General features: G+C 42.8%; 1 protein-coding gene across 1 annotated transcript in view; it reads left to right on the top strand.

The window, feature by feature from the left end:
- Nucleotides 1-25597, top strand: part of LOC139654811 (eukaryotic translation initiation factor 4 gamma 3-like) — a 62411-nt gene extending 36814 nt beyond the window's left edge. Inside the window, exons 14-35 of the mRNA XM_071531992.1 lie at nucleotides 437-725; nucleotides 1444-1568; nucleotides 2787-2932; nucleotides 4010-4169; nucleotides 4709-4906; nucleotides 5386-5532; nucleotides 5848-6084; nucleotides 7881-7985; nucleotides 10151-10289; nucleotides 10714-10835; nucleotides 12177-12267; nucleotides 12999-13122; nucleotides 13526-13746; nucleotides 15149-15261; nucleotides 15753-15925; nucleotides 18105-18230; nucleotides 18766-18847; nucleotides 19839-19937; nucleotides 20897-21043; nucleotides 22871-22952; nucleotides 23090-23236; nucleotides 24543-25597. Of these exons, the coding sequence (XP_071388093.1) occupies nucleotides 437-725; nucleotides 1444-1568; nucleotides 2787-2932; nucleotides 4010-4169; nucleotides 4709-4906; nucleotides 5386-5532; nucleotides 5848-6084; nucleotides 7881-7985; nucleotides 10151-10289; nucleotides 10714-10835; nucleotides 12177-12267; nucleotides 12999-13122; nucleotides 13526-13746; nucleotides 15149-15261; nucleotides 15753-15925; nucleotides 18105-18230; nucleotides 18766-18847; nucleotides 19839-19937; nucleotides 20897-21043; nucleotides 22871-22952; nucleotides 23090-23236; nucleotides 24543-24724 (3255 nt within the window). The 3' untranslated portion in view covers nucleotides 24725-25597. The remainder of the gene's footprint in view (nucleotides 1-436; nucleotides 726-1443; nucleotides 1569-2786; nucleotides 2933-4009; nucleotides 4170-4708; nucleotides 4907-5385; nucleotides 5533-5847; nucleotides 6085-7880; nucleotides 7986-10150; nucleotides 10290-10713; nucleotides 10836-12176; nucleotides 12268-12998; nucleotides 13123-13525; nucleotides 13747-15148; nucleotides 15262-15752; nucleotides 15926-18104; nucleotides 18231-18765; nucleotides 18848-19838; nucleotides 19938-20896; nucleotides 21044-22870; nucleotides 22953-23089; nucleotides 23237-24542) is intronic.
- Nucleotides 25598-26509: the final 912 nt, after the last annotated feature.

Genomic DNA, 26509 nt, shown 5'->3' with positions numbered 1-26509 from the left:
ATTTCATCATCTCTCACTCACCCCTCTCTCCCCTTCCTTGACTCATATTTTTCACTCATCCTTCAGTTTCCTTTCCTCCAGCTTCCATCCATTTCACTCTCTGTGCGGCTGACCTCTCCACAGCTCTGCAGCTGATAAATATAGATGATGTTGCCTGACCTTGGATGTTGTGGATTTTTTTGCGATGTTACTGTTTGAAATGTAGTTTTTTAAATATGAGGCACGGTCCAATCATTGACCAGTATGATGCGATTAAGTGTTATTTTTATTGCACTTGGAATCCTCCACCTCCACAAGGAGATCAGCGAGAGCTGCAGCATCCGTGGAGCTGCTAGGAGTTTAATGTCTTGCTTAAGGACACTTCAGCAGAGCAGATGCTTACCGACACTGGGTAAATAAGTCATGAATCTGAAACTGAATCTTGCCTCCCCAACAGGACGAGCCCAGGCCAGTAGAGCAGGCTGTCGGAGACCAGGCCTTGCAGTCGGCTCCACTGAGCAGCAGCCCTGCTCCCCTGCCGTCAGCCTTCGGCCCGGCCCCAGCTCCAGCTCCCGTCTCTGGCCCAGAGGCCGAGGAGAAGCCCGCGGCCCCGGAGGAGAACGGTGAAGCCGAGCTGGAGCCCATGAGGAACGGGGCGGGCCACACCTCCGAGACGGAGAGCAGCGACAGCGGAGCCACCCCCGGAGACAAGGAGAACTCCACGGGGGCAGCCCAGGACATGGAAGGTTAGGAGGAGTAGATTTTCTGTACTGCCATGTTTAAAGCTGCACCAGGCAAAATTTTTATATAAGAAAAAAAATACACCTGTCTTATCCTGAATCACGAAGTGGGGCTGCAATAGAGAGGAGCGTCCCATCTCCACTAATTGTGATACAGTAGATTTAACCTATTTGCCCAAATTAAATTCTGCTGTCAGGTATGGACACTTCTCCACCCACAGGAAGTGACGAATCGAAATCTGAGAGCAAAATACAAAAAGTCTCCTAAACAGCAGTGAGCGAGCGCTCTGTCCAGAGAAAGCTGGACTCACTAATGTCAGATCTTTTGCCTCTAAAGTCTGTTTGGTTTCCTTTGGTATAAAGCGATCGCAGACCGGCCGGTAAACATGAGCGTGCTGTGTGGGCTTTACCGACGTTACGCTACATGATTTCTGGGTATTGACGTTCAAATTTTTCAAACAGTTACCTTGCTGCCTTTGGACCCGCCAGTGTGCAAACATGCCTGGTGTAACTTTAACTTTTAATTTCTCTTTAGTTCAGATCCCAGTACAATTAACTGGGAAAATAGAATGGTGAAATGGTTGTCTGCTGTCTAAATTGGTTTCATTATGAGTTAATGTTTGTTTTTGTAACTGATTTAAATCCAACCCATTCACTCTATTCCTTGGCCTGTTTCCCTCGTTCTCTCTTTCCTTCTTTCTCAAACGCCGCTTGGTGGATCCAGACCTGGCCGAGCCCAATGGGAAGCGGCAGTATGACAGAGACTTCCTGCTGGGCTTCCAGTTCATGCCTGCCTGCATACAGAAGCCTGAGGGGCTCCCACCTATCAGTGATGTTGTGCTGGACAAGGTGAGTGTCTGGCACTGTTGCACAGAGCCCTGCTGTTTGAACATACTCTGGCCCCACAGGGTTATACTCTGACCTTTAATCTTTGGCTGAGACTGGTAAAGTATTCTACACTGTCGCCAACTAAGCAGGTAACTAACCGTCATTGGGAAGTCCTCCTCAAAAAATCCTGTTAGCTTTTAAAATGAGGAAGTAGCTGGTGATTTTTGGGATCTGTCAGTCACTGTGGCCAATGGATAAAAATGTTTCTGCCATGACCTCCATAATGTTTCAGTCAATATTAGGCTCTATAAATAGAAATACATACGTAAGATGTGAGAAATATATGTTTTGTTTTGAACGGGCCTTCTTATGAAACAGGGGACTTCATTATTTGCTCTGAGCAAATATAGGCTCTATTTTTGACATTGCCCTACTTTGCTCTGCTAGATTGGTGTACTGGAGCAAATATACTGTAGAGAGTTTTGTTCATTCCTCCGATCCACACATAACGTATGGGTGGAGTATATATGACCTGCAGAAATGCTGTTTTGATTAAAATCGCATTGCTATTATGTCACACTTGGCAGTGTTAGTAGTACATGCCCCACCCCCCACCTCCCCAAAAAGGAGAACCAGACTGGCGAATGGTTGATGTACAATCCCAGGGTCTCATTTTTTCTGTGGGAGAAAGAGAACTCTCACTGGAAGAGAGCAGAGAGGAAGTCAAGGACAGCTGAAAGACAAAGAGCTGGATTTGTTCTTCTCTCCTCCCCCACAACCCTCTCTCTCTCTCTCTCTCTCCCCCCCCCCCCCTCTCTCCCTCCCTCCCTCTCTCTCTCTCTCCTTCCTGCGATCCTTCCTTCCTTCTTTCCCTTCCACATCTGGTTCTGACTTCTGTCCCTGCCCGGCTCACTAAATCAACGAAGCATGATTTATCACCAGTACAGTCAAAATACATGAAACAACAAAGGGGTAATGTGCCACGGTCATTTGCAATCGGTCACCTTTACAGGACCACTGGGTTAGAAATGCACACACAGACAGACACACACACACACACACACACACACAGACACACACATAGTATGTCAGTGTGAGATTAGGCCTACTCCTTTTGCCCTCCTGCCAATGTTATTGGGGAATCACTGCTCCCCCTGCTGTTCAGCTCATTGTCTGTGTTTGTATATGCTTAATGAGTGTGCATGTGATGATGTATTGTGTATCTAATGCGTTGGGCAGATCAACCAAAACAAGTTGCCATCTCGAGTGGTGGATTCCAGGGTGATATCCAGAGGACCTGATTTCACACCCGCCTTCGCCGACTTTGGCAGGCAGATGACCGGGGGACGAGGCGCTGCAGTGAGTCACGCACACACACACACACACACACACACACACACACAGAAGCGTGCACACTCACACACTCATGCTACCATAATAACTAATACACTTATTCCCCCTCACCTTTCTTTTTACACTCAATATATTTCCTCTTGTGTAATAGATAACTTGCAGCTCTTGGTGTGTAGGGAGCGGATGAATCGTTTGCTCATTTGTTGCCCTTGTTTGTCGTGGGAAATAAAAAAAAAATGTCATCAGAACTAAAACACAGCGTCCAAACTTTCCCCAACAATTCATCAAATTGCGTTGGCGGTCAGGGATCAGAAACAGTTCGAAGTAGTTTGCTTCAGCTGGTCTCCCTCAGTGGGAGTCCACACCTGTTCGATGGCTGATTCAGCATGCAAAATCTCCAATGGTTGTCATCAGCTTTGGGTCTTTGGTGTGACAGTCATACTAACTCTAGTGCAATAGTTTCAGCCTATTGTTATAGTGATTGTATGCTGGTGATGGACAAATTGAGTCTTGCAGTTACATATGAGGGTTTTTTTTCTAGTGCAATAGGCTATTGTTGAAGTAATTTGTACTTGATTGTCGTAAGTAAATATTTTCTAATTGTCTGGTCTATTGTGATGGATTCTGATATTTGTGACAACGTAGATTGTATTTTTCTGGTCTATTGGATATCATTTGGTGTTAATTTATGAGTGAAAATGTTGGGTCCGGTTTGTGCATTTCTTGAAAAAACTATGAGTTCTTTATTTGTAACTGATTGTTGATTGACTGCCAGCTGGTCTTACCAGGGTATTTGCTTTGAAACGCATGGCTATTCGCATTATAACTGAAACGTTCAATAAATAAAAATCACAGCAAGTAGAGGGCAGTGTGCGGTTTATTCACTTCTATTATTTTATTTCCAAACAGTCAGAACATCATTGATTGTGTGTTCCAATGAACAACATAAATCTGATAAATTGACACTGTATGACCACACACACACACACACACAAATTGCAGTAAACAAGAAATTATTTTGACTGATTTCAAAATGTTTGTATTCAAGGACAGCTGTAGTGTCTAAGGATGTTGACATGCTGTATTGTGTCTTTTCTTTCAATGTGTTCCCAGCTGATGAACATGGGCGCACGGCGGCCGCCGCCCAGGAAGATCATCATGAACGTGTCGGTGAATGACGACGTTCAGCTGAAAAAATCAGAGAACGCCTGGAAACCTGGCATGAAGAGGGAGGGCCTCCCAGAGGACCCAGAGACACAGAAAACACAGGTAGGGCTGAATACACACACACACACGCATGCACACACACAATAAATGCACAAAGCAGGAGTTGGGTATCAAAAAGCAACACCCATCAGTACCGTCCCATTTAATGGTATCGATATTTTAAGGTATAAAAATATTGAAAGGGATTGAAAAGCTTCAAAATTTTGTATTCTCACTTTATTATAGTTAATGTCTAATTTTATTGGCAAGGAATCATTGGTCTGATTCTGTGAACATTAAATAAAAGCAGATGATATGTATAAATGTCAAACGGTAAATCATTTATCATATGCAAATTAAATGGCCTTGCATATTTAGCAGAGCAAGGTATCAGCAAAAAGTATTTAGAGCATTAAATGTGCTATAATCAAATTTGAATTGGAAACGGTATCTGTATCAAAAAATTACCAACAATACCCAGCCTTACAAAGGAGTTAGTATGTCTGGATCGAGTGCAAAATAGCCTGCGAATGAGTGACTAATGGGCCGTGGGTGAGTGTTTACCTCGCTGATTAACTACGTTTTATGACGGATCCCCCCAGGAGCTGTTCAGGAAGGTGCGCAGCATCCTGAACAAGCTGACGCCCCAGATGTTCCACCAGCTGATGAAGCAGGTGACGGACCTGACCATCGACACAGAGGAGAGGCTGAAGGGGGTCATTGACCTCGTCTTCGAGAAGGCCATCGACGAGCCCAGCTTCTCTGTGGCCTATGGAAACATGTGCCGCTGCCTCGCCACGGTAAGCTGATCGCCACGAGGATCAGTGTGTGTGTGGGGGGGGGGGGGGGGGTTTACGTAGCCTGAAGTATAGAGAAGCTGGCTTGTGTTTGAAAGGTCGCTGGTTTGAATCATTGGAATGGCTTGGAAAATCTGGGTGAGGGAAGTGTATAACTAACGCACTCCTTTCCCACAAATATGGCCACCTCCTGTTTGTGACTGTAAATGTTTCCTTCCCTTCCCCTGCAACTACTCCTTCAAGCTGTCGCTGTAAATAAAACGTTTTTTGTCAACTTACCTGTCTGAAAAAGGTTTCGTTGACATGTTAATTTGGGGATTTTTATGAGTAAGAATTTCAGAACTTCTTGACAGAAAAATGTCCTTCAGTCTTGCAGCCTTACACCCGAGTCATTGTCTGCTCTGTTGAATTTTCCTTTTACAGCTTTACAGTTTGTCACTTATCCTCTCCTTATACTTTTACTGATTACTGTTCTTGTGTAGCTCAAAGTGCCCATGACAGACAAACCCAGCACCACAGTGAACTTCCGCAAGCTGCTGCTCAACCGCTGCCAGAAGGAGTTTGAGAAGGACAAGGTGGACGATGTGGTGTTCGAGAGGAAGCAGAAAGAGCTGGACTCTGCTGCATCGGTGAGTACTCTATGAATTACTTAAGGCTTTACATAACAAATGCCATTTGGTGGAATATTTTAATCCAAAGTCCCATGCTGTACCATGACATTTTTAGCGTGGTGTGTTCAACCCCTACCTCTGGCAGTATTAGAGCTATGTTCTATCCAATGCTATTATGGCAAAACCTCACAGGGAAATTTATATTATAGATAGAACCACATAATTTTATTCTAGGTTGATATGTATGAGGAGCTGGTCACACTGCAGACACACTGCTTTCAGTTGCTGGGCAGGTATTTGATTCACAGAACATTATTCCCTCGGTCCCCTCAGGCGACGGAGCGCGAGCGTCTGCAGGAAGAGCTGGAGGAGGCCAAGGACAAGGCCCGCCGGCGCTCCATCGGCAACATCAAGTTCATCGGCGAGCTCTTCAAACTCAAGATGCTGACGGAGGCCATCATGCATGACTGTGTGGTCAAGCTGCTGAAGAACCACGACGAGGAGTCCCTGGAGTGCCTGTGCAGGCTGCTCACCACCATCGGCAAGGACCTCGACTTTGAGAAAGCCAAGGTGAGCCAGCGTGTGGGGACCAATCAACAAACAAAAGGAGTAGTTAATACTCACACTTGCATCCAAAGTTTTGAGCCTAAGGCTAGAGGCTGATTTGTGTCATAGTAGCTGCATGTTGTCGAGGGCTGCACAATTAATTAAAAAATATTAAAATCAGAATGCAGACCGCTGCAATTTCCAATTCACAAGAGACTGCAGTTATTTATCAGAAGGAGTGGTGGTTCGGACGGCCTCCAAAACAAGATATTCCAGTGCTGTGCAGAATCCCTGGTATGCAAAGGAAGTTGAATGGAGGAGAAAATCTTCAACTCCAGACCCTTATATCCACAATACAATTGCAGTCACAATATTTAGCAAAAATATTCAACATGATTTTTTTTGTTGTTGTTTGCAGCTTTGATGTTGACCAGCATTATCATTTCTAAGGAAGTAAAAAGGAGTGTGTTGGCACAGGGCTCAGATGGGAAGCGTCTAATGTATTTAGCAGCATGAAATACTGTTTGTGATTTTTTTTTTACTTTTGTTTCTTTTGAATGTAGAATGAGATTATGAAGAAGTGTGGATGAAACTGTCACTTGCAGTTATGGTGCATTTTTTATGCGTACATTAATGATGATATTTGCACAACCTAAGGGCCAAATTTGAGTGGTTTATTACATATTCAGCGGGTCAGTGGCACATTGGTAAGGCCTAGAACAAACTTAGTGTTTCTTCTATGGTTGAAGCAGCGTTAACTGTGAGTCTGTAAGTCTCTTGTACTAAAGATGCTTGAAAAGGAAGTAAAAGGCAGGTTAGGCAGGCCACTATGCTCAGTATCGTTCCTTTGTATTGTTTTCTTTCTTTTTCATGTACTTGGGTTACTAACGTTGTCAGTGTGCCTCCGCTGAAATGTCACCAAGACCAATTCTCTTCCTTTACATTGGCTGCACTTAGCAAGTGCAGTGATTCTGGTTTACAGATGCAGCAGGAAAGCTGATAGCAGCACAGTTTGGGGAGACATAAAAGAGAAGGTTCTGGTGGGATTCGATCCCAGACCAGCTGGGCTACATTTGGTTCCAGGGGCAGAGGAGATTTGCATCTATGTAGGTTATGAGGAAACAGGAATTCCCCATGTTCCCTCAGTGGCCTGCTCTGCTTTGTTCTCTCTGCTGGCTCTCCTGTAGACATCAATGACTCCCAGCTGGACCTAGTTGGAGACCTCAGATGCCTGGAGAGACATAACTGAGACTTTATGTTCTCTCTCTGCTGTACTGTCATGTGTTGTTTGGTCCTGATTTCATCTAGCAGTCACCTAGCAAAAGGAAAGCCCTCTGAGCAGCTGGGAGAATATTATGAGCAGGCGCAGACGGGATAAAAAGGGGCATTTCTTAAATTTTTTTTTTTTTTTCTTTCTTTTTTGTGGTTTTCTTGTTTTTTTGGCTGAAAAACTGAATTCTGCACTGTTTTGATACTAGTTATGAGACTTCCAGCTTGTCTGTCAGATGTGTTTCATCCTCTCTAATGTGGTAATGTTCTGAATGTGGCAGTTTTAGCGCTGGGCCATTACATTGAATTTGGGTCTGGTTTTGTGGGCTATTACAGTTTTTGTTCTACCGCCTCCCAAAATGTTCCATTTAGTCTCGGGCAGTCAGGAGGGCTCCTACTCCAAGTAATAAAATGCACAATTGGTCAATTGAGTGAAATAATGTGGAAATGAAAGTGACTCTGAAAGCTGCTGTCCACTAGAGTGAATAGTGACATAGAGAATATTGCTTCCAAGTCTTAGATTAACCTTCTCTTTTGCTCTCTCCTGTCAGCCTCGCATGGATCAGTATTTCAATCAGATGGAAAAAATCGTCAAGGAGCGGAAGACATCGTCTCGGATACGGTTTATGTTACAAGACATAATAGACCTGAGATTGGTGAGTGTGTGGGTGTGCACATATGCATGCTTGTGGTGATTATTTGTTATCTGCACAGTTATGTGTCATCAGAGAGAAGACATTCTATAAAATGTTGAACATATACAACACACCTGAATGCTCATTGTCCTTAAAATGACACTCATTTTCCTTGTATGTCTTTTGTCCAGACATGGGTCATAAAATATTTACAGGCACTTTAATGGTTTTGTTTTCACCCACTTGAATGCCAGTTAAGACAATTGCAGGAAAATATTTGAAAGGGATGCACCGATCGGGTTTTCTGGGTCCGATTAATGATTTTGTAGCAGTGTGATCAGCTGATCTCTGATCACCAATTGCAATTAGACATTTTACCCAGACTTTCAGCTAACAACAGCATGTAAAAGTGCAAAGCAAGTATAAAATTTCAATATGGCACTGTGTTGAACAGATTGTTCTTTATTCTAAATAGGTTTTATCCATACAATTATTAGATGTTAGTCTTAGGAATGGTGCATGAAAAGGATTTCATTGAAGCAACATAGGCTATGACTACTATCCAGTACATTAAATGTTTGTTATCATATAGACTATGAAATTCATAGCATGCCAGGAATGAATATATGAACTTTCACAACTGTTTTAACATTTGAAAATAGTGAATGAATGCAACAATCAAACACTGTAAAATGCTCTGTCCAGAAAAAAGCAAAGTCAAATAGGGGTTTGTATCTCTCTGTCTGAGACCGATTCGATACGCATCTTGATACAGAATAAAAAATTGGATGCACCTAAGATACAGTTTAAGCAGCCAACAATTCAATACAATTCAATTCAGCTCTGTCTCGATACATTACGATGCGGTGTGACACAGTGCAATATGAGTCATTCAGTATAGTGCAAACAGTTCCATTTTACTGCTGTTATACTTTGACCACTGGTTGCAAGCAGCATCTTAAGGCATGAATCAATCCAGTTATGTGTGAGAGAGATAAGAAGTACATCAAAATGGACTCCTTCACATTTTGATGACCTTGAAAACATCCTATTTGGAATCTCATTTGTCGACAGTAAAAAATGAAAGTCAGTCAACTCAGAATAGTCCTTTCAAACAGGCTTCTGTTCATTAATAATGCCTTTCTGCTATCTTTACATATGCAATGGCTTCAGTAATTGATTTTGACTGCAGCGCTGTTATTGAGTGGAGCGTGGAGGAACATAGTGAAACCTTTTTTGTTGCTAGTGCTCCCGCTGGCTGCAGGTGAAGAGGGGCAAGCAGGGACTCTTCTCTCCCACTGCGACTCTGTGTTGTCTCTTTATGTGGTGCGAGTAGCAGTGTTGCCTGTATATTTCACAGCTGCTCTGAAAGTTTTGCATACTGCCACATTATTTTCCATCTTTATTGTGAAACCCAAAGTGGGTCTACACTTGTGATTTCTAGATGTTTAGTGCGTCATATATTTCCTCTCCGTCGGTTGACAATGGTTAGAGGAGAACAGAAGGGAGAGGGGAAAGTTTGCTTTCTTTGATTGAGGGGCGGGAGACACGTGACTTGAGTAAGTGACATTATTAGGTGCTAGAATAAAAAAAGAGTGTCATATCTTTTCCAACAGAGAGAAGCCTGCATCGATTTAGCTGTGATTCCCTCACAACATTTACCAGCTACAAGCTGTTTGAATCGATGCCGCTATCTTAGGCATTAAGCCTGGAGCATCGATTCGAATAGGTGAATCGTTGCACCCCGACAGTGAAATGACCAAGATTCTCTCTGCGCCGCACTCCTGGCAATCCCACAATTCCTGACAATACTGAAATTAAAACCAGCAAGGCCGCTTAAAGAACGGATGGGTCTGTTAAAAAAAAAGAATACTGTATTTAGTTACTGTCAAATGGCATGTGTTTTAATAACAAATGTAGAATGTGATCAGGAGGTTGAAACTGATAACCAATGACCTACTTAGAATGTCTTCTGGCGAATTATGATCATTGGCTGATTGATCGGTGCATCCCTTGAATTTAGGATAGTTCTCAGTGATTGACAACTTCCAATATCTGAATTGATATATCTGCTATGGTAAACTCTACCCATGTTGTACAAAGTGCTTTAAAATAAACATTAAGAATTATTCCAGGTTAAATTTTCACTTGGGTCTGGTGTCATTGCGGTTCTCCTTTTCCTGCAGCACAACTGGGTGTCCAGGAGAGCCGACCAGGGCCCCAAAACCATTGAGCAGATCCACAAGGAGGCTAAGATTGAAGAGCAGGAGGAGCAGAGGAAGGTGCACCAACAGCTGCTCTCCAAGGACAGCAAGAGACGGCCAGGTCAGGCTCGCGGGCTAAATCCTCTTTAAGGCTTAGAGCCACATAGGCACAGCTACAGCGACAGGCAGACATCCTATCCCTACAGCCTGCAGAGACACTATTGTGCACCTACAGTGGACAGGAAGCCCCCTACTCCCTCCCATCTGTTAACTGACCTATAATATTTCATCAAATATCGAGGGCTGAAGGTTACAGGATAAATCTCAGATTGTCAGTCCCTCCCATGGTCGATTGACTGCAGTGATACACTCATGAAAATACAGGCAATAAGTAGAAGTTGGTCATAGATTGCAGAGGGATTTTCCATTCAGAGCAAATGAACACACTGTAACTGTACAAATTAGTGCCTTTGTTCTGGCTAAAGAATGTTTCTCCCTCCTGTGGTGTATGTTTATGGTGTGCATGTGTGTCTTTGGCCCACTAGACCCAAGAGAACAGAGAGAACAGAGAGAGCAGCGCGTGCAGAGAGAGGAGACCTGGAACACTGTGCCCATGACCAAGAACAGCAGGACCATCGACCCCACCAAGATCCCAAAGATCTCCAAGGTCAGAAATGCCACCTGCCCCTCCCCCCATCCTCCCCTCTCAACCAACAGCCTGTCAATCCAATACTATACCTATATCGTTAGGTTTACGTTGTTAAATGAGTTATCGAAGCAAACTATTTCCAGACGAAGATAAATTGGATGTTGTGTTGATAGCAGGAACGACCAAAATGTATATTTCTTGTTTCCTGATGGGAGGTGAATCACATGTTCCCTGACCTTAAATTGGATCGTTGATCTCTGCTTGAAGACAGCCAAAATGCTGGTTGCGGCATTGTGTGTCTGAAAGCGTGCGATGAATCTGTAGACTGCTTTGTAGTCTGCAATTATGGTTGCATGATGTCCTTCATTGTAATTCTTCTTCAGTCTTCATTGTAATTTAGATAAATTGGTTAGCTTGTTCTCCCCGTGCAGGTCCTGACAAGTTAAGAGTGTTCGTCTCGAGCTCATTATGGGTTTTTCCAGTCTGGTTTTCCATGTCAATGAAGAGCTCCAGTACTGGTGCTCCTGTTCTTTTAACAGAAAGTTTCTGTACACAGAAGCTTAACTGTTTACACGGCACTAATGCACCTCCTTAGCTGAATCCTGTGGCTCATCATAGCTGGGATATGTACACAAACCGTCCCTGTCCTCATCTGATCTAAATTCAGGTTTCTAAGTTCAGGAGTACATAGTTCCCCTGCTGGATAGATGAGGCACTGCGGTCTGAAGCACTGCAGGGTTTCCTCAGAGCTCCTCCTGCTGGAGGGACCATGCATCTCTCAGCATTGGTCATTACACTAAGAGATGGACATTCATCATACTAAGATTTAGAGACAGCTCATGTAATATACGGTATGGTGTATGTATAGTCACATTATCTTGCCTGGCACTCATCCTTAATTAGCAATTTGGGTTGCAGAAAAATTTTGTAAAAAGAAGGCAAGCGTGGGTAATGAGCAATTCAGATGCTTGGATCAGGAAATCCTTTGTCAGCAGATTTTTATACTCAGTGTGTACTTGCATATGCACATATGCAAGGATTAATTTTTGTTATCTCTCCCCCTTGCTGGGCGTCCTGGCAGCTCACTGGGTTAGGTTGGAAAACATGTACTTGTGGGTTCAAGTCTGGGTCACTTCTTTTGTCAAATGTCATCCTCTCTCTCTCGCTCTATTTCTCTCTCTCTCTCTCTCTCTCTCTCTCTCTCTCTCTCTCTCTCTCTCTCTCTCTCTCTCTCTCTCTCTCTCTCTCTCTCTCTCTCTCTCTCATTCTCCTATTGCTGTCAGTGTTCCTTGTATACTGTCCAGTAAAGCAGTAATACAAAAAAAAAGAAAAAATTCTGAAAAGATTCTCTTTCTGCAGCCTCAGATGGATGAGAAGATCCAGCTGGGCCCACGGGCTCAAGTGAACTGGATGAAGGGCAGCAGTGGAGGAGCGAAGGCCAGCGACTCCGGTAAGGCAACACTCATGAACTGACGACACAGACAGTTGTTACACAAGTAAGGCTGGGGATACACTACACGACTGAATAGACTGTAAAAAATATTGGACATCACACAGTTAACAGCTTTCCAGATTTTTTTTTTCCATCTTGTGTCGTAGAGGCACACACAATTGACAATGAGGTAAAGACTAGGATTGCAAAATTCTCACACCATATAAAACTTCATTCCAGCAAAAAACACAAGCGCTCATGCTACTGCAACACCAAACCAAGCCGAACATGGAGGTGGAGTATTTTTCTTTACAAACTCTGTATATTTTGTCTTAATCTTGCACAGCACTCATTGGCTGTTACTGGTCTCTGTTCAGATTTGAGTTGCTCCGTTCTGTGCCTACTGGCCTTTGCAGCCACCTCAAACTAGCACATACTCGGTTTGATGTTGAAAATCAGTTGTGATGGTCAAATTGTGGCTCCAGCGTGAAGCTCACTGGGAGACAGATTTAGTGTGAAGGTCTCCTTTTTTCCTTTTGGTCAACACTGACTTTTGTGTTTGCCCTGCACCTTAGATACGGTTTTATTCTGAATGTGCTTACACTATTTTCTGTGTCTCAGGTGAAACAAACACACATGCATTGACACAAAATCTGATAATCCGTAATCACTTCCCTTGTTCCTCCCTGGTGATTTCTGTTATTTGTTATTCTTGCCTCATACTCATCACTTGTTTTTTCCCTTATCAGAACTGTCACGGTCAGGTGGCAGCAGTCTCAACCGTTACTCTGCGCTGCAGTCCACTCCCTCATCTCAGCCCTCCACCCCACCTGCACAGAACCCAGACTACGACTCCAGGAGAACTCTGGGAAGGTAAAGGGGCATATCAGGGTCATACTTTGTGCTCCTGTGAGACTGTTGCTTCTGTCAAGGAGGAGTTTGTTTGGCAGTCTGTCAGCCGGATATCGCAAAAACTTTCGAACAGATTTCCATGAGATTTGGTGGACAGATAGGCCTTGGGCCAGGGAACAATTGATTCGATTTTGGTGGTGATCTGGGATTTCCACCGTTAGACAATTATAATTTTTAGCCTTAACTTAACTGAAACTAATGGACATAGAGACTTGATTCCAAATTATATGGGCATGTTTGCAGGGTCAAGAAATCAATTTAACTCCTTCTAGTGCCTTCTAGTTAAAGAATAGTGTTACAATTTTAGTATCACTATTCTGACATAAAATCCTGACAGACTGTGTTTTGTTTTTTTTTCCACCAGTCGCAGCAGTGCAGGGCGAGAGCGCAGCGAGAAGCCGCTGAGCTCTGCCCCATCGTCACGTCCCGGGCCTTTCGTCAGGGGAGGCAGTTCCAAGGAGCTGCTGGAGAGCCAAACCCCCGAGGAGCCGCGCAGAGACAGGGAGCGAGAGGGGGCCGAGCCCAGGAGACCCAGCGTCACCGAGGACAAGACTGAGCCAGAGCGCAGCAGAGTCAGAGAGCCTGGTGAGGGGTGCAGCGCTGCACATACATACAAACAATGCTGGCATAAACTGTTCCCATTGGTACCGCACTGATATTTGGTATCTTTTAAGGCATTCAAGGATACTGATAGGCATCAAAAGTCTTGGGATACTTGGAATGGCATCTCACAATTTCAGCTATTACACATAATTACTACTTTAGTGCCTTGGGGCGCAGCTACAACTCTAAGGCAAACTTTGCACAGCATCTGTCTTTGTATGTCGTCATCTGGCTTAAAACCAAAGAATCTCCAAATGACAGAAGATTATCCACTTTTAGAAACTAAAATAAGGTTTTCATGTTCAGACTCGGCAGAAGGATTTTCCTCTGTAACGTTGGGCCAATCCATTCTTTTCCTCTTTGCTCTGTCGCTACGTTTTTTCCATTTTAACATTAGTTTTGGTCACATGGGTGCGCACATTCAAAGGTTGTTGTCAGGCATAATGTAAATGTTTGATATAAAACACTGGGAATTTCTGGGGAATTGAAAATATAAGAAACTCTTCAATATCACCAAATTACATGATTATTAATTGTGGAAACATAAAATTGTGATATACAGTACTGTGTACTGTGGCACCCTAGATTTTTTAATATACATTTTCTCTTAGATTCTTCTGTTTTCTGCATTACTGTGTCAGTCGGCTGCTTTTTTTTTATATTTTGAAATTTTTAATTTCATTATTTTTTTTAAAGCATCTTCGCTTTACAGAATTATTTTTTTACATGTACTTAAGACTTTTGCACAGTACTGTACATCTAATGCATCTAATTCAATTTGGTTTCATTCAAAACATTGGAGTTGGGGAGGAGATTTTAGAATTAGCACAATGAAGTAGAAGCATTGGACCTGGTATCTGGAAATTTCCAGTGGCACTCAAACACACACGCACACACACACACACACACACACACCCTACCTATCTATCTCTTGAAGACATTCCAGTTAAACTAATGGGTTGTATGATTAGGCTACACTCCCATGGGTGCTGTATGGCCCAGCAGAGTTTTCTGGGTCGTGTTGTGGGCCGGCAGATGAGATATCTGCAGGACTCGGTCTGACATATGGGGAACCTAATTAAATGTGCACAAGTAGATCATTGATCTGTGTCATACCTAAAGCACAAACATGTTTTCCCTCCAATATCATCTCAGCAGGATATAGTGTGGTCATGACTCATCAGTGGACAAAGCCATAATATCCATCTTGAGCACGTTTCATTAAATGAAGAATAGGGCATGTTGGTGTTTGTGTGGGTAAATAATCACAGGGGAGGATGAGCATTGGACAGACAATCTGGCCCGAGCAGACAACTAGATGTAGATCATACCACATACAGGCACATGATACAGCGTTGTTGTGACTGTTATTTCCCATTGACAGTGAAACCCGAGCCTGTGGCCCAGACTCCAGACAGACCCGCCATCTCCGAGGAGGAGATGGAGAGGAAATCGAAGTCCATCATCGACGAGTTCCTGCACATCAACGATTACAAGGTACTGGGATTCACAAGCAGATCTACAGCAGGTGAAACTCCTGGCGCCTGACTTGGTGTCCAAACTCAGTGGGTTTAGGTGCACTGGATTCAATTAATGCAAGACTAGTGAGTGGTACTTACTGCACTTGTATCAAAAATGACACTATCAATAATGACCTTTTTTATATGTGTGATATTCCTAGGTGCTAAAAACATTTCAGTCAGGAGATCATCTTCAACGCAATTAAAGAACTTCATAGGTGCTTTTATTGCTCCTTCATTACTAGGATGATAAGACCACAGGCAATAGCTTTAGGATCTTATTCCTTCCACTTTATATATTAGGAAAGAAAGAGAGAGGGGGGTGACATACGACAATGGTCCTGGGCCGGGTTTGAACCAGGACGTTGCAGTTAAATGGTTCACACCTTAGACCACTAAGATACCAGGACGCCCCCCCCTCCCCCCCAGTAACCCAGTCTTGTGCATGTTTGTGTGTGTTTTGTGCAGGAGGCTGTCCAGTGTGTGGACGAGCTGGACCTGGCCTCTCAGCTCCACAGCTTTGTGCGCGTGGGGGTGGAGTCGACCCTGGAGCGCAGCCAGATCACACGGGACCACATGGGCCAGCTCCTCTTCCAGCTGGTGCAGCAGGGCATCCTGCCCAAACCCCAGTTCTATAAAGGGTCAGTTCACCTAATGTGTCCACTGGGCCTTGCATGAAATCATAGTGGGGACCCTTCGGACAGGGGTGCTAACTTGTTTTTATCCGAAAATGGGTCACTCAGGTGAATCATGTAAAAAATAGTTCAGAAACGATTCAACAGTCAAATCATGAATATTGATTTCTTTGCTAGTGTTCCTTTCTTTTGCGTCTTTGTTTCTCCCTCCATGTCATACGTGAACGCAGATAAACAACAGCCACATTCATAAAATGTTTGTGAATGTGGCTGTTGTTTTTCTGCATTGACGTAAAGTGGGGATATTCATTGGAACGATTTAATGGTTCAAAGCAATGACTTTCAAGTGTTCATGAAAGTTATGCACTTTTTTCGTACTCCTCCGCTCACTCCCTTTGTTTTTAACTATTCATTGTTTGAACCAAAGTTACCCTTAGAAGTATTTTGTTTTATGGTGACATTAACTTGACCTAAGGAGTTAGTTTTTGATATATTCTCATGAAAAATTTACTAGAAATAGACTTTTAAATGCACTTTTTTCCAAATATTCTCTCAGACCCCGCCTAGCTATTATATGTTTTGGGGTTTCAGTTAAATTTTTGTCCCCCACCAAAGGGGGGACTATGGATCGGTCTCCGTCCGTTAGTTAGTTAGTTCATTCGTTCGTTAGTTAGTCACACTGTAACGTTGACTTTGTGCTGCTAGGGGGCGGCATTGACAATGAATGGGGACTCAGTGGTAAAGCAGGTCATACTGTTAAAGTTATCATACAATGTGGGGGACAATGAATGGGGACTCAGTGGTAAAGCAGGTCATACTGTTAAAGTTATCATACAATGCGGGGGACAATGAATGGGGACTCAGTGGTAAAGCAATACAGTTAAAGTTATCATAGGTAACATAGTCTAGAAAACCAACTGCTGTTCAGTCCAGTTGCACATATGACGTATGACATGACATTTTATGTAGTTGTATATCCATTGTAATTTCACATATTTCAGATGCTGTTGTGAAGAATAATCTTGAGATATAGAGTGATGTGGCCTAGTTATTGTCCAGCCAGTATTCACATAAATAATATCTTTTTAAAATTATTAAATTATTATTATTAAAAATATTTAATTACATTTTCAAATCTAGTCAAGAAACCAAAGTCTGGCAAAAGTATGACATTTTGGAAAATGTGTAGAAACCCTGTCATATGTCTGTCTCTGTTTAGACTGGGAATCTTGTATTCTGCTTTATGATGTGTTACCACAAAAGGACACATTAGTATTTTCTGTGTAAGCATGCAAACATTTTCTCCTGACTTTTGAATGCTTGTGTATGCAAAAGGACAACAGAATGGGACCGCAACCGCCCTCCATCCCTTTATTGAAGCATCTCTTCAATGTGCTGTGTCATCTTAAAGGGAAACACAATTCAATTTCAGTCCTCAAGTCTCCAAGGGTCTAGGGCGGTCCGATCAATACTTGTGAACATGATCAACTCCCCAGCAAAGCCAGAGAACTCAAACTTGAAATGACATTAGGTATAAAGTTTTTTAGCTGCTCCACAGAAAATGAATTGTGGGAAAAATGGTACAGTTCACTGGGAGAATGCTCAGGAGAATTCTCCAGCGATAAGCGTACAATTTCTGGTTCAGAACTGACAGAATAAAGATTTAAATTCATTTGAGATTAAAAACTCAAAATATTCTGTTGGTCCCCAAAATGAGTTGCCTGTTTGTCTGTTGAACATCTCCAGCCTTTCCAGCTGTATATACTTTGAGTCTTAGTTCTCACTTTCTAGAGCAGTGGTTCTCAACCTGAGGGTCAGGACCACCCAGGAGGTCATGAGATGATAATTTTGGGGGGTTGCGAGATGATTTATGGGATGGAAAAAAAACATGTATTATTGTATAGTTTCTCTAATTTTTGTATTTATTCTTGTGAAATACTACTTTTCAGCCTTTAGGCCTCCTCTGATAATCAAATGAAACAACCTGAAAAGAGAAAATATTTTTTTGGCTCAACTGTTCACTATTTTGACAGGAGATCATGCGTCGGAATCTCTTTGTTTTAAAAAAAGCTGGAGAACCACTGCTTTAAACTCTAGGAGCAACAATATATGATTTGTCTTTAAACTGAATGATGTGGACCTTTTGAACAACCTAACCCAGCACCGTGTCTTTGTGTTCTGGCAGGTTTGCGGACACCCTGGAGCAAGCGGACGACATGGCCATCGACATTCCCCATATCTGGCTGTACTTGGCCGAGCTGCTCAGCCCTGTGCTGAGGGAAGGGGGCTTCTCTATGAGAGAGCTCTTTAGGTACTGCAGCGTCCCACACCTCAAGGCCTCTAACTGATGGTCTTATCCACAGAAACTTACAATCAGTGAGACATGGCAAGCAGCCAGCAGTGGGGAGGGAAAGGGTCAAAGCAAATAAGTCCACAACAAATCAAACTCTGACTCCACAGTGTCAATTCCTTTCCCCTGGGGTTTTTGTTTTAAAAAAAAATGTCATAAGGTTGTTGTCTTCATATGTATTTCTGGAGATACAGTTTACTAGTCAACAAATCAACAAATGCAAGTCAAATTCACATACAGTAGACAGTTTGGAATAAATAGCCATCAAGTCCCCAACCCAGGCTGTGAATCCGTTTAATGCCTCTTTCTCAGGGTTTCCCCTCCTGTGGTTTTCTCAGTTGTCTCATTATGTGTATTTGATATGTAACAAGTATTTGTGTTGGCGCTGTCTTCTCCATGTCCTGCTGTGAGCTCTGTGAGTAAACTAAGCTATGTGTGAAGGGTGACAGTTGGGCAGACTTGCATTTTAATTCCTGTCTTTTCTGTTTATTCACAGTGAATTAAGCAAACCTTTGCTTCCTGTGGGAAGAGCTGGGATCTTATTTTCTGAAATACTGCACATACTATGCAAACAAATGGTAAGCAACACTTTAATCTGAATTTTCTCTCACCTATATATTTAGATCTTCAGTTATCATGTTGAAGCAGATTGAGTGTAGCTCAGATAGGTCCATGACAGGGTAAGAAATTAAGTTTTTCCCCCTTGATTTGATTGTTAGTGCCATTTCGGTCCTTTCACTTAACTATGAAGTAAAACATTTGCATATTGGCAAATAACCGCTTCCACTAAGGTCTTTTTTCCCACTGCTGGAAACCGGTGTCAGGGCTTACAGAAGAGGATTGGATTTTTTTTTCCAGTCTGTCCTCAATCTGTCCATCTTCCACCCCTCAATTTGAGTATTTTACAATATTGGTTGTTTTACTTTTTGCTGATGCAACGGTTTGTGTGGGCTCTGCATTTTCTTCTTCCGTTGGCTGTGTGGTGCCAACATTTTCTGCTGCTTCAGGCTGCGTACTCAGTTGTTTCTGATCATAAACCGCTCCATTTTTCTCGCCCAGAATGCACTAGAAAGAATCCCCCGGTCGTAGGCTCCCACGAATGACCTGTGGAGCCCCACGGCAGACAGTAGTCGCATTCACGTGTGAATATTTGACAGCTCAGTGACTAAAATGTGAACAGGACGAAATGCAAAAAAGGATACTCCTAATTATTGGGGAATTTCTTGCCCCCTCATCTTTTCAGGGCATTTTTGCCCCAGGCCTCCATTAATTTCTGACCCTGCTTCATGGTATAAATGAGTTTGAGAATAGACCAGTTACATCAAGTGAGCGTAACACAGTTCTGGTGCTCTTTTATGCACTCTGACGTGTGCAGGCTCATCAACACACTTGTGCATGAACATACACATCAACACACACCTGTATTTTAAAAATTGTGATGTGCTTGTTATCTCATATATGCATTTATGTTCTTTGTTCTACTTTGACAAACCTGTTTGGTAAATAAATTTGTTCTAAATAAATGTAACTAAGTCTGAGTCTGATGCGGTCTTGTCTTCTCTCCCTCAGAGCCATAGGAAAGTGGGCTTTTTGTGGAGGGAATCTGGCCTCAGCTGGAGCGACTTCCTACCAGAGGGCGAAGACGTCCAGACGTTCATCTCACAACAGGTTGGTGACAGAAGCCTCTGCTCGAGTCAAGGCATACTAACATTACAAGAAAACTCTCAAAGTCACAACCAGTCGACCCTCTTAATCCTTAATCAGTCTGACAAGTTGTCAAAGAACACATACTTATTTACAGCAAAGTAAATAGTTGCAGGGGAAGGGAGGTTACCACACACACACACACACACACACACACACACACACACACACACACGCACATAGGAGCTGCCCAGGACAACCACAGTCTTCTACTCGTCCACTTAGCAGCTCCATTGAAGCAGTTGGGAGTCAAATGCCTTGCTCAACCTTCCTGCTTCCTGTCACAAGTTCTCTTCTCTAACCATTAGATTCAAGGGTAATTTATATTTCTGTGTTGAATGTTGCTGCCGTTGCTAGGTTGCTACGCCACTGCCATCTAGTGTTTTTGCAGAATCACCAATGCAGAACTATAAATGCTCGTTATATAGTTCTGCATTGGTGATTCTGCAAAAATTATATTTCTCACCACATTCAGTGACATCTGGTAGTCTTCATAATTCGGAGATGAGGAGTCATACAAATGAACATATTTGTGAGCTTCCTCAGCTCCTCTCTTCGAGCTGCTTCATGTTGTCTTCACTATCGGTGGATATCAACCGGATACAGGTAGGAGGTAATATGAAGTGGGCCAATCACAGTTCTTGCAGTCTTGCGTCTCCCTACATGAGAGTTTTTTTTTAAGAGGTGCAGGTGAGCTACGGCGGCAGCCTCTGTGGGCTACAACAGCACCGCAAAGACCAAAAGTGTGTAACAGAAGTATAAATTACCCTTAACCACCATCTAACCCTCCTCCACTGTACCTGCTCTTCCTCCTCTCCTTTTTCTATCCAATTCTCCATTTCATCCTCTTTACCTTACATGTCGCTTCATCCTATTCATAATTTTTTCCCTCTCTGCCTGTCCCGTCCTCTCTGTGCCAACAGAAGCTCCAGTTCACTCTGTCGGACAGCTCCAGCCCTGAGGCGGCTCTGTCTAAACGGATCCTGTCTCCTGAGGAGCTGAGCCGCCAGCTGGAGAGACTCCTGCTGGAGGATATGGCCAGTGACGAGCAGATCTTCGACTGGGTAGAGGTATGGGAACAGACACATGTATGCACACATTTCACCGCACATTTCACAATGACAAATCAGACAAATCATTTAGCTGGCCTGGGTGTCCAATCTCTGTGGGACAATGGCTAAAATTTAAGGAGTTAGTAAGTAATTAATGGCTTTTATCAACCTTTGTCAGCCACCAAGGAATTGCAATTGCAACATTGACAGGTTTTAGGCACAGCTTACTGTAGCCTGTAATGGACAGAAATGTAAAAGTCACATTTTGACCGAAGAACGAGTAAGCTAGCTAATTAGAGCAGATATCCAACAGAAACGTCCAAGTGAAGAGGTAATGTATCACTACTGTGCTATGGGACTGTTCAAATCTTACTTAATGCAGCTTAGCATAGGCAGTGGGCTGCAGGCAAAAAATAATCCTAATGGGCAATGATTATTAGGTGCTAACCTCTATGGCCACGTACACACTGCAGCTAAATACAGTTGTGACCTCATTAGAGTGCTTAATCCTGTTAAGTTCACACACGGTTTGCTTTTGAAAGAGAGTGACAACCTCATTCTACAACCGCACTCACTACCACAAAGATTCAGGTTTTGACTCCCAAATTTGAGTGCAGATTTGGTTAGTCCAAGTAGTATGAACCAGAACCATACTGGGAAACTGGTTAAGTGACGTAAGGAGCAGCACTCATTACATTAGGTAACGTTATCATTGTTCATTTGAAAAAATGGCGGATAGTAGAGGGTTGTTGTGACTGGTGTTGGAGACAAGTATTTGGGCAGAGGAGGAGGGAGGTCCAAAAAAAAACTCAGTGGTACAAAAAGAAACCAGCAGGTGTTTCAAGTCATCTCTGAAAAGCTTCTTGTTGATGGTGTCGCCATAGACAGCAAGCCGCTTGAAAGTACCAGATTTGTAAGAAGAAAGACAATACGATGCTGCTGTCTGTGGTGGTTTTGGTTGTCAAGTGAGTTTAAAACACTATCTGAACCGGCAATGACAGCAGCCATATTGGTTTGAAGTAGTTGGTTTGAACGTTACTATGGTTACAGACATTATTTACAGCCTTTGGGAGATCGTGGGAGTGGAGCGACCTTTTCCCGTACATACAGTGTAGTCACTCTGCTCAAATGTGCACCAAACATAATGACATTAACTCTCATTCATAATATACGGTAGTCACTCACAAAACAAAGTGTACGTCAAATCCAGAGTGCGCTCGTACACCAGACGGTACGGTAGAAGTCAAACAAGCATCAACCAACTGGAGGCTGGTGCGCTGAACATCCACATACCAGGAAGTAGCTTGGTGATTTTCTAACTGTAGTAGTTAAGTCAACGCATGAATTCAAAATGTTGTTCAGTGATTCTTAGTTTCACTCACTCCAATCCTACAAACCCCTCCACCCCTCCACCCGAGAACCTAGAAAGCGTTAGCGCACTTGTATAGAAATGTAACAAGTAAATATTAGCTTGCCAGGTTTTATATAATCAATATTCTTGTTAATATGCCTTGTAATTAGCTGTTTTTTCTTCATTAAATGAAATCGAGATAGATCAAAAACATCATATTTTACGCTCTATGAAACCCTTTGGAGGGGTTTTTAGTGGAGGACCCCATTTGGTCTGTGGACCCAACTCCCATGAATTAAGCCTTTAGCAGCACAAATATCATGCTTCCTCTCTCAGTATGTATAAGCCCGTTTTTGAATCAATTTTTTATTTTATTTTTATTGAAAGTGGGGGTTTTTTTGTGTTTGCAATGGCCTAACTGCCAAGATTTGCTCAACCATCTGAAATTGACAAATTGTGTGTTTTGTCCTCCTCCGCTGTGCTCCACTTCCCAGGCAAATCTAGATGAATCTCAGATGAGCTCGTCTCCATTCCTGAGGGCTTTGATAACAGCTGTGTGTAAGGCAGCAGTGAAAGGTGAGCACTCCACCGCCTGGAAGAGAGGCTTCACTATCCTGCTGGAAATGCTTCACTGATTGCAATATTTATACTGTGCCAGACCCGGAGCAGAGCGGCTCACCACGCACTTGTTCTGCCTCTGTTTTCCCGCACAGATGAGAGCACCACCTGTCGAGTGGACACGGCCATCATCCAGAGGAGATTGCCTGTATTACTCAAGTACCTTAACTCAGACACTGAGCGACAGCTGCAAGCACTTTATGCACTTCAGGCGCTGATCGTCACCCTAGATCAGCCTCCAAGTAAGTGTTGCATCATACTATGTGCATCCTGCCTCCCAGCAAAACTGTGGTAGTCTCATTTCAGGCTGTCGGATTTATTTCTCTTCATTTCCTATCAGAGATGGGTCAAGTAGTGGTTCCAAATAATTCCTAGGGTGCGTTCACACCAAGCGTGTTTGGAGCAATTCAGTTGAACTCTAGAGTGTTTACTCCTTTAGTCGTCTTCCAGTCAGACTGCGGTGCACTTCGTTAGGAGTGAGAATGTAATCTGAACTAACTACAGAAAATGATGTACAGTTTTAGGGGTACAAGGAGACAGATATTGACATCTGACAGACAGTAGATGCTCATGCTTGGAAATCCTAGCATAACAAAATGAACTGAGGGCAAACCACAATCTGGACTGATGCTCATATTTTGCTGTTTCTTCATGTGTTCTTAACTGGTATGAACACCAGAGAAGGTGAATTACAGCAAAGAGCGCAGACAGGTCCATCATGCTTGTAGGTGTAATCTGACCATTAGCGCTTGTTTTAAACTGCTTGGAGTACCAGATGGGTGGGGCTTACCGCATCAGGACAATACAGTTCAGGACAACAGTGTCAAATTTGTTGTCAGTCAAAGAAAACTAAATTGACTTCTCATACATTCCTGCGGTTGTCTCGTAACTTTCTGGCACTCACTGTGTGGCAAACCCCACTCACCTGGCATCCAAGTTAGATAAAAACTATTGACTGACTGACTGACTGTACTACATGGCACACATTTCACCTCACAGGAAAATGTGTTTTTTGACACATGCCACATTGAAATTCTTTACTTTCCTGGTGTGATACGCTCTGTGACATACTCAGTTTTAAAGCCTCTATTAATTTCATGCGTACTCTACAAACAGCTAGAGCTGCAACGAATCGATTAGTTGTCAACTATTAAATTAATCGCCAACTATTTTGATAATCGATTAATCGGTTTTAGTAATTTTTTAAGAAAAATAAGTCAAAATTCTCTGATTCCAGCTTCTTAAATGTTAATATTTTCTGGTTTCTTTACTCCTCTATGACAGTAAACTGAATATCTTTGGGTTGTGGACAAAACATTTGAGGACGTCATCTTGGGCTTTGGGAAACACTGATCGACATTTTTCACCATTTTCTGACATTTTATAGACCAAACAACTAATCGATTAATCGAGAAAATAATCGACAGATTAATCGACAATGAAAATAATCGTTAGTTGCAGCCTTACAAACAGCTATCAGACAGTTGCGTTATTCTCTCTCCCTCTCCCTCCCTCCCTCCCTCTCCCTCTCTCTCTCTCTCTCGCCAGACCTTCTCCGGATGTTCTTTGACTGTCTGTATGACGAGGACGTCATCTCGGAGGACGCTTTCTACAAGTGGGAGACGAGCAAGGACCCGGCGGAGCAGCAGGGCAAAGGCGTGGCCCTCAAGTCCGTCACGGCCTTCTTCACCTGGCTGCGGGAGGCGGAGGAGGAGTCGGAGGATAATTGACAAGGGAGTCAGCGGCTGCCGCTGCCAGCCCGGGACACGACGTAGAAGAAGAACTGCATCCTCACAGCAGAACAAAACAAACAAACATTCAAAATGCGCGTGGGCAGGACGACATGTTTACGGCTGGAATTTTTTTCTGCGGTACGGTTCTGAAACATGCTGCCATTTTGAGTTTGGATTCCAACGACGGAAGCACTAAATACCTGTATTATACATAGAAAATATTTTTGTTTTAAATTTTAACTTACTTTTCTTTTGTTACTTTTTAAGAAGAGACTTAAAAGATACATAGGTTCTGGACTCTTTAATTTATTATTTTTTTAAGGACTGCAAATACGGAAGTTTATTTAACATTTGCAGATGCTCACAATGAGAACATTGATGACAATAGAAATAACAATATTATTAATTATAATAACAAAATAATAATTGTGAAATAAATAGCCTCCCTGGATTCCAAAATGTTTGGTTGAAAACAGGGTAAAAACAAAGTTATTTTGGGATGAAGGGGAAGCAGAGATAGAGTGGATGCACAGGAACTATTAACGTTGTCCTTGTATGACGTTGTCCTTGAGGTCAAAGGTTATCGCTGGATAACCAGGAAGTGTTCCCTCAGCTTTGGCTTGCTCCATGTGATATGTACATACACCTCATGAGAGGTAGAAGTATGCATTCAAGAAGCAATGCAAATCAGTCCACAAAAGAACTCTCAAATGAACTTGAATAAACACCAACGAACAAATAGATACATTCAATTGAGATGAGCAAAATGCAAGTTTAAAAAGCAAATGCCAGGGTTGCTGAACATGAAGTGCTTGTAATACTTCAGACCTACAGAGCAGATTAAAAGCTTGTAAATACATTAAAGACAAAAAGGTATTTAAAAAAAACAACATTGACGATTTCCGTGATTGTTATTTTGACGGCTGGTGTTTGTGAATGTGTGAATTTATTTTACATTTTCAGTTGTCAAGATTGTTTTTCTGCACTTCTCCCACTGCTTAGGCTACATCGTTGAGGTAAAGTTTCAGTTTTTCCCAGTTTGGACCACACTTTCCATCCTTGAAGAAGAGCAGAGAAGAGGCAGAGGAATCATCAGGAATCAAGCCACCGTCCGGCCTTGGCTTTGAAGTGGTTGCAGCAGTTTACCAATGTACAGTTTCTGTTATTTGCATTTCACCCATACACCGACTCGTTCCTGTTGGGTGCTTCTGCAAATCCCTTTTGTCCCTCTAGTGGTGAAACAGTCAGTACTACATCCCAGGAGTCAAACCACTGTCACGCTTCATACTTGCAGTAGGGATGTGATCACAAAACACGAAAGGAAGGCAGAGAAATAGTCATCTCCAATTAGCAATGAATGGGAGTTGTGTGTCTACAAATACTTTAAGAATCACATTTGTAACTCTTGACGCCCTCAAACATTGATTTATAATCTTTAATCTGCTGTAGCATGTTCCTGCGTATGGGATAATGTGCCTTCATTTAATTTTAGGCTTATAAATCCGTATTTTGTTGCAAATGATTGAAATGGCGAGCCTTGCATTGACTTTGGGTGAAATTGAGAAAATGTTAAGAGAGTAGAGTGCTATCTCCTTTTGTTTATGAAATATCAACGGTTTAATGTGAGGGGGAACAAACAATATAAATGCCCGACACCCCCCTTAGTCACGTCTGAACAAATCGCACAGCATGTATTTTATTTTGTACTCCTTGCCTTTAAGATAGAAACCCAAACAACAACAAAGAGCTTCCCGGAAGAGGAACTACGCCGACGTGCTTTGA

This window comes from Centroberyx affinis, unplaced genomic scaffold (assembly GCF_046629955.1).
Source record: "Centroberyx affinis isolate AG114_WGS23_722 - 3 ecotype Tasmania unplaced genomic scaffold, CSIRO-AGI_Caff_v1 ptg002153l_1, whole genome shotgun sequence".
Classification (NCBI taxonomy): Eukaryota; Metazoa; Chordata; class Actinopteri; order Beryciformes; family Berycidae; genus Centroberyx; species Centroberyx affinis.
The sequence above is the reverse complement of the archived record's forward strand: the minus strand, read 5'-3'. Positions and strand labels throughout refer to the sequence as shown.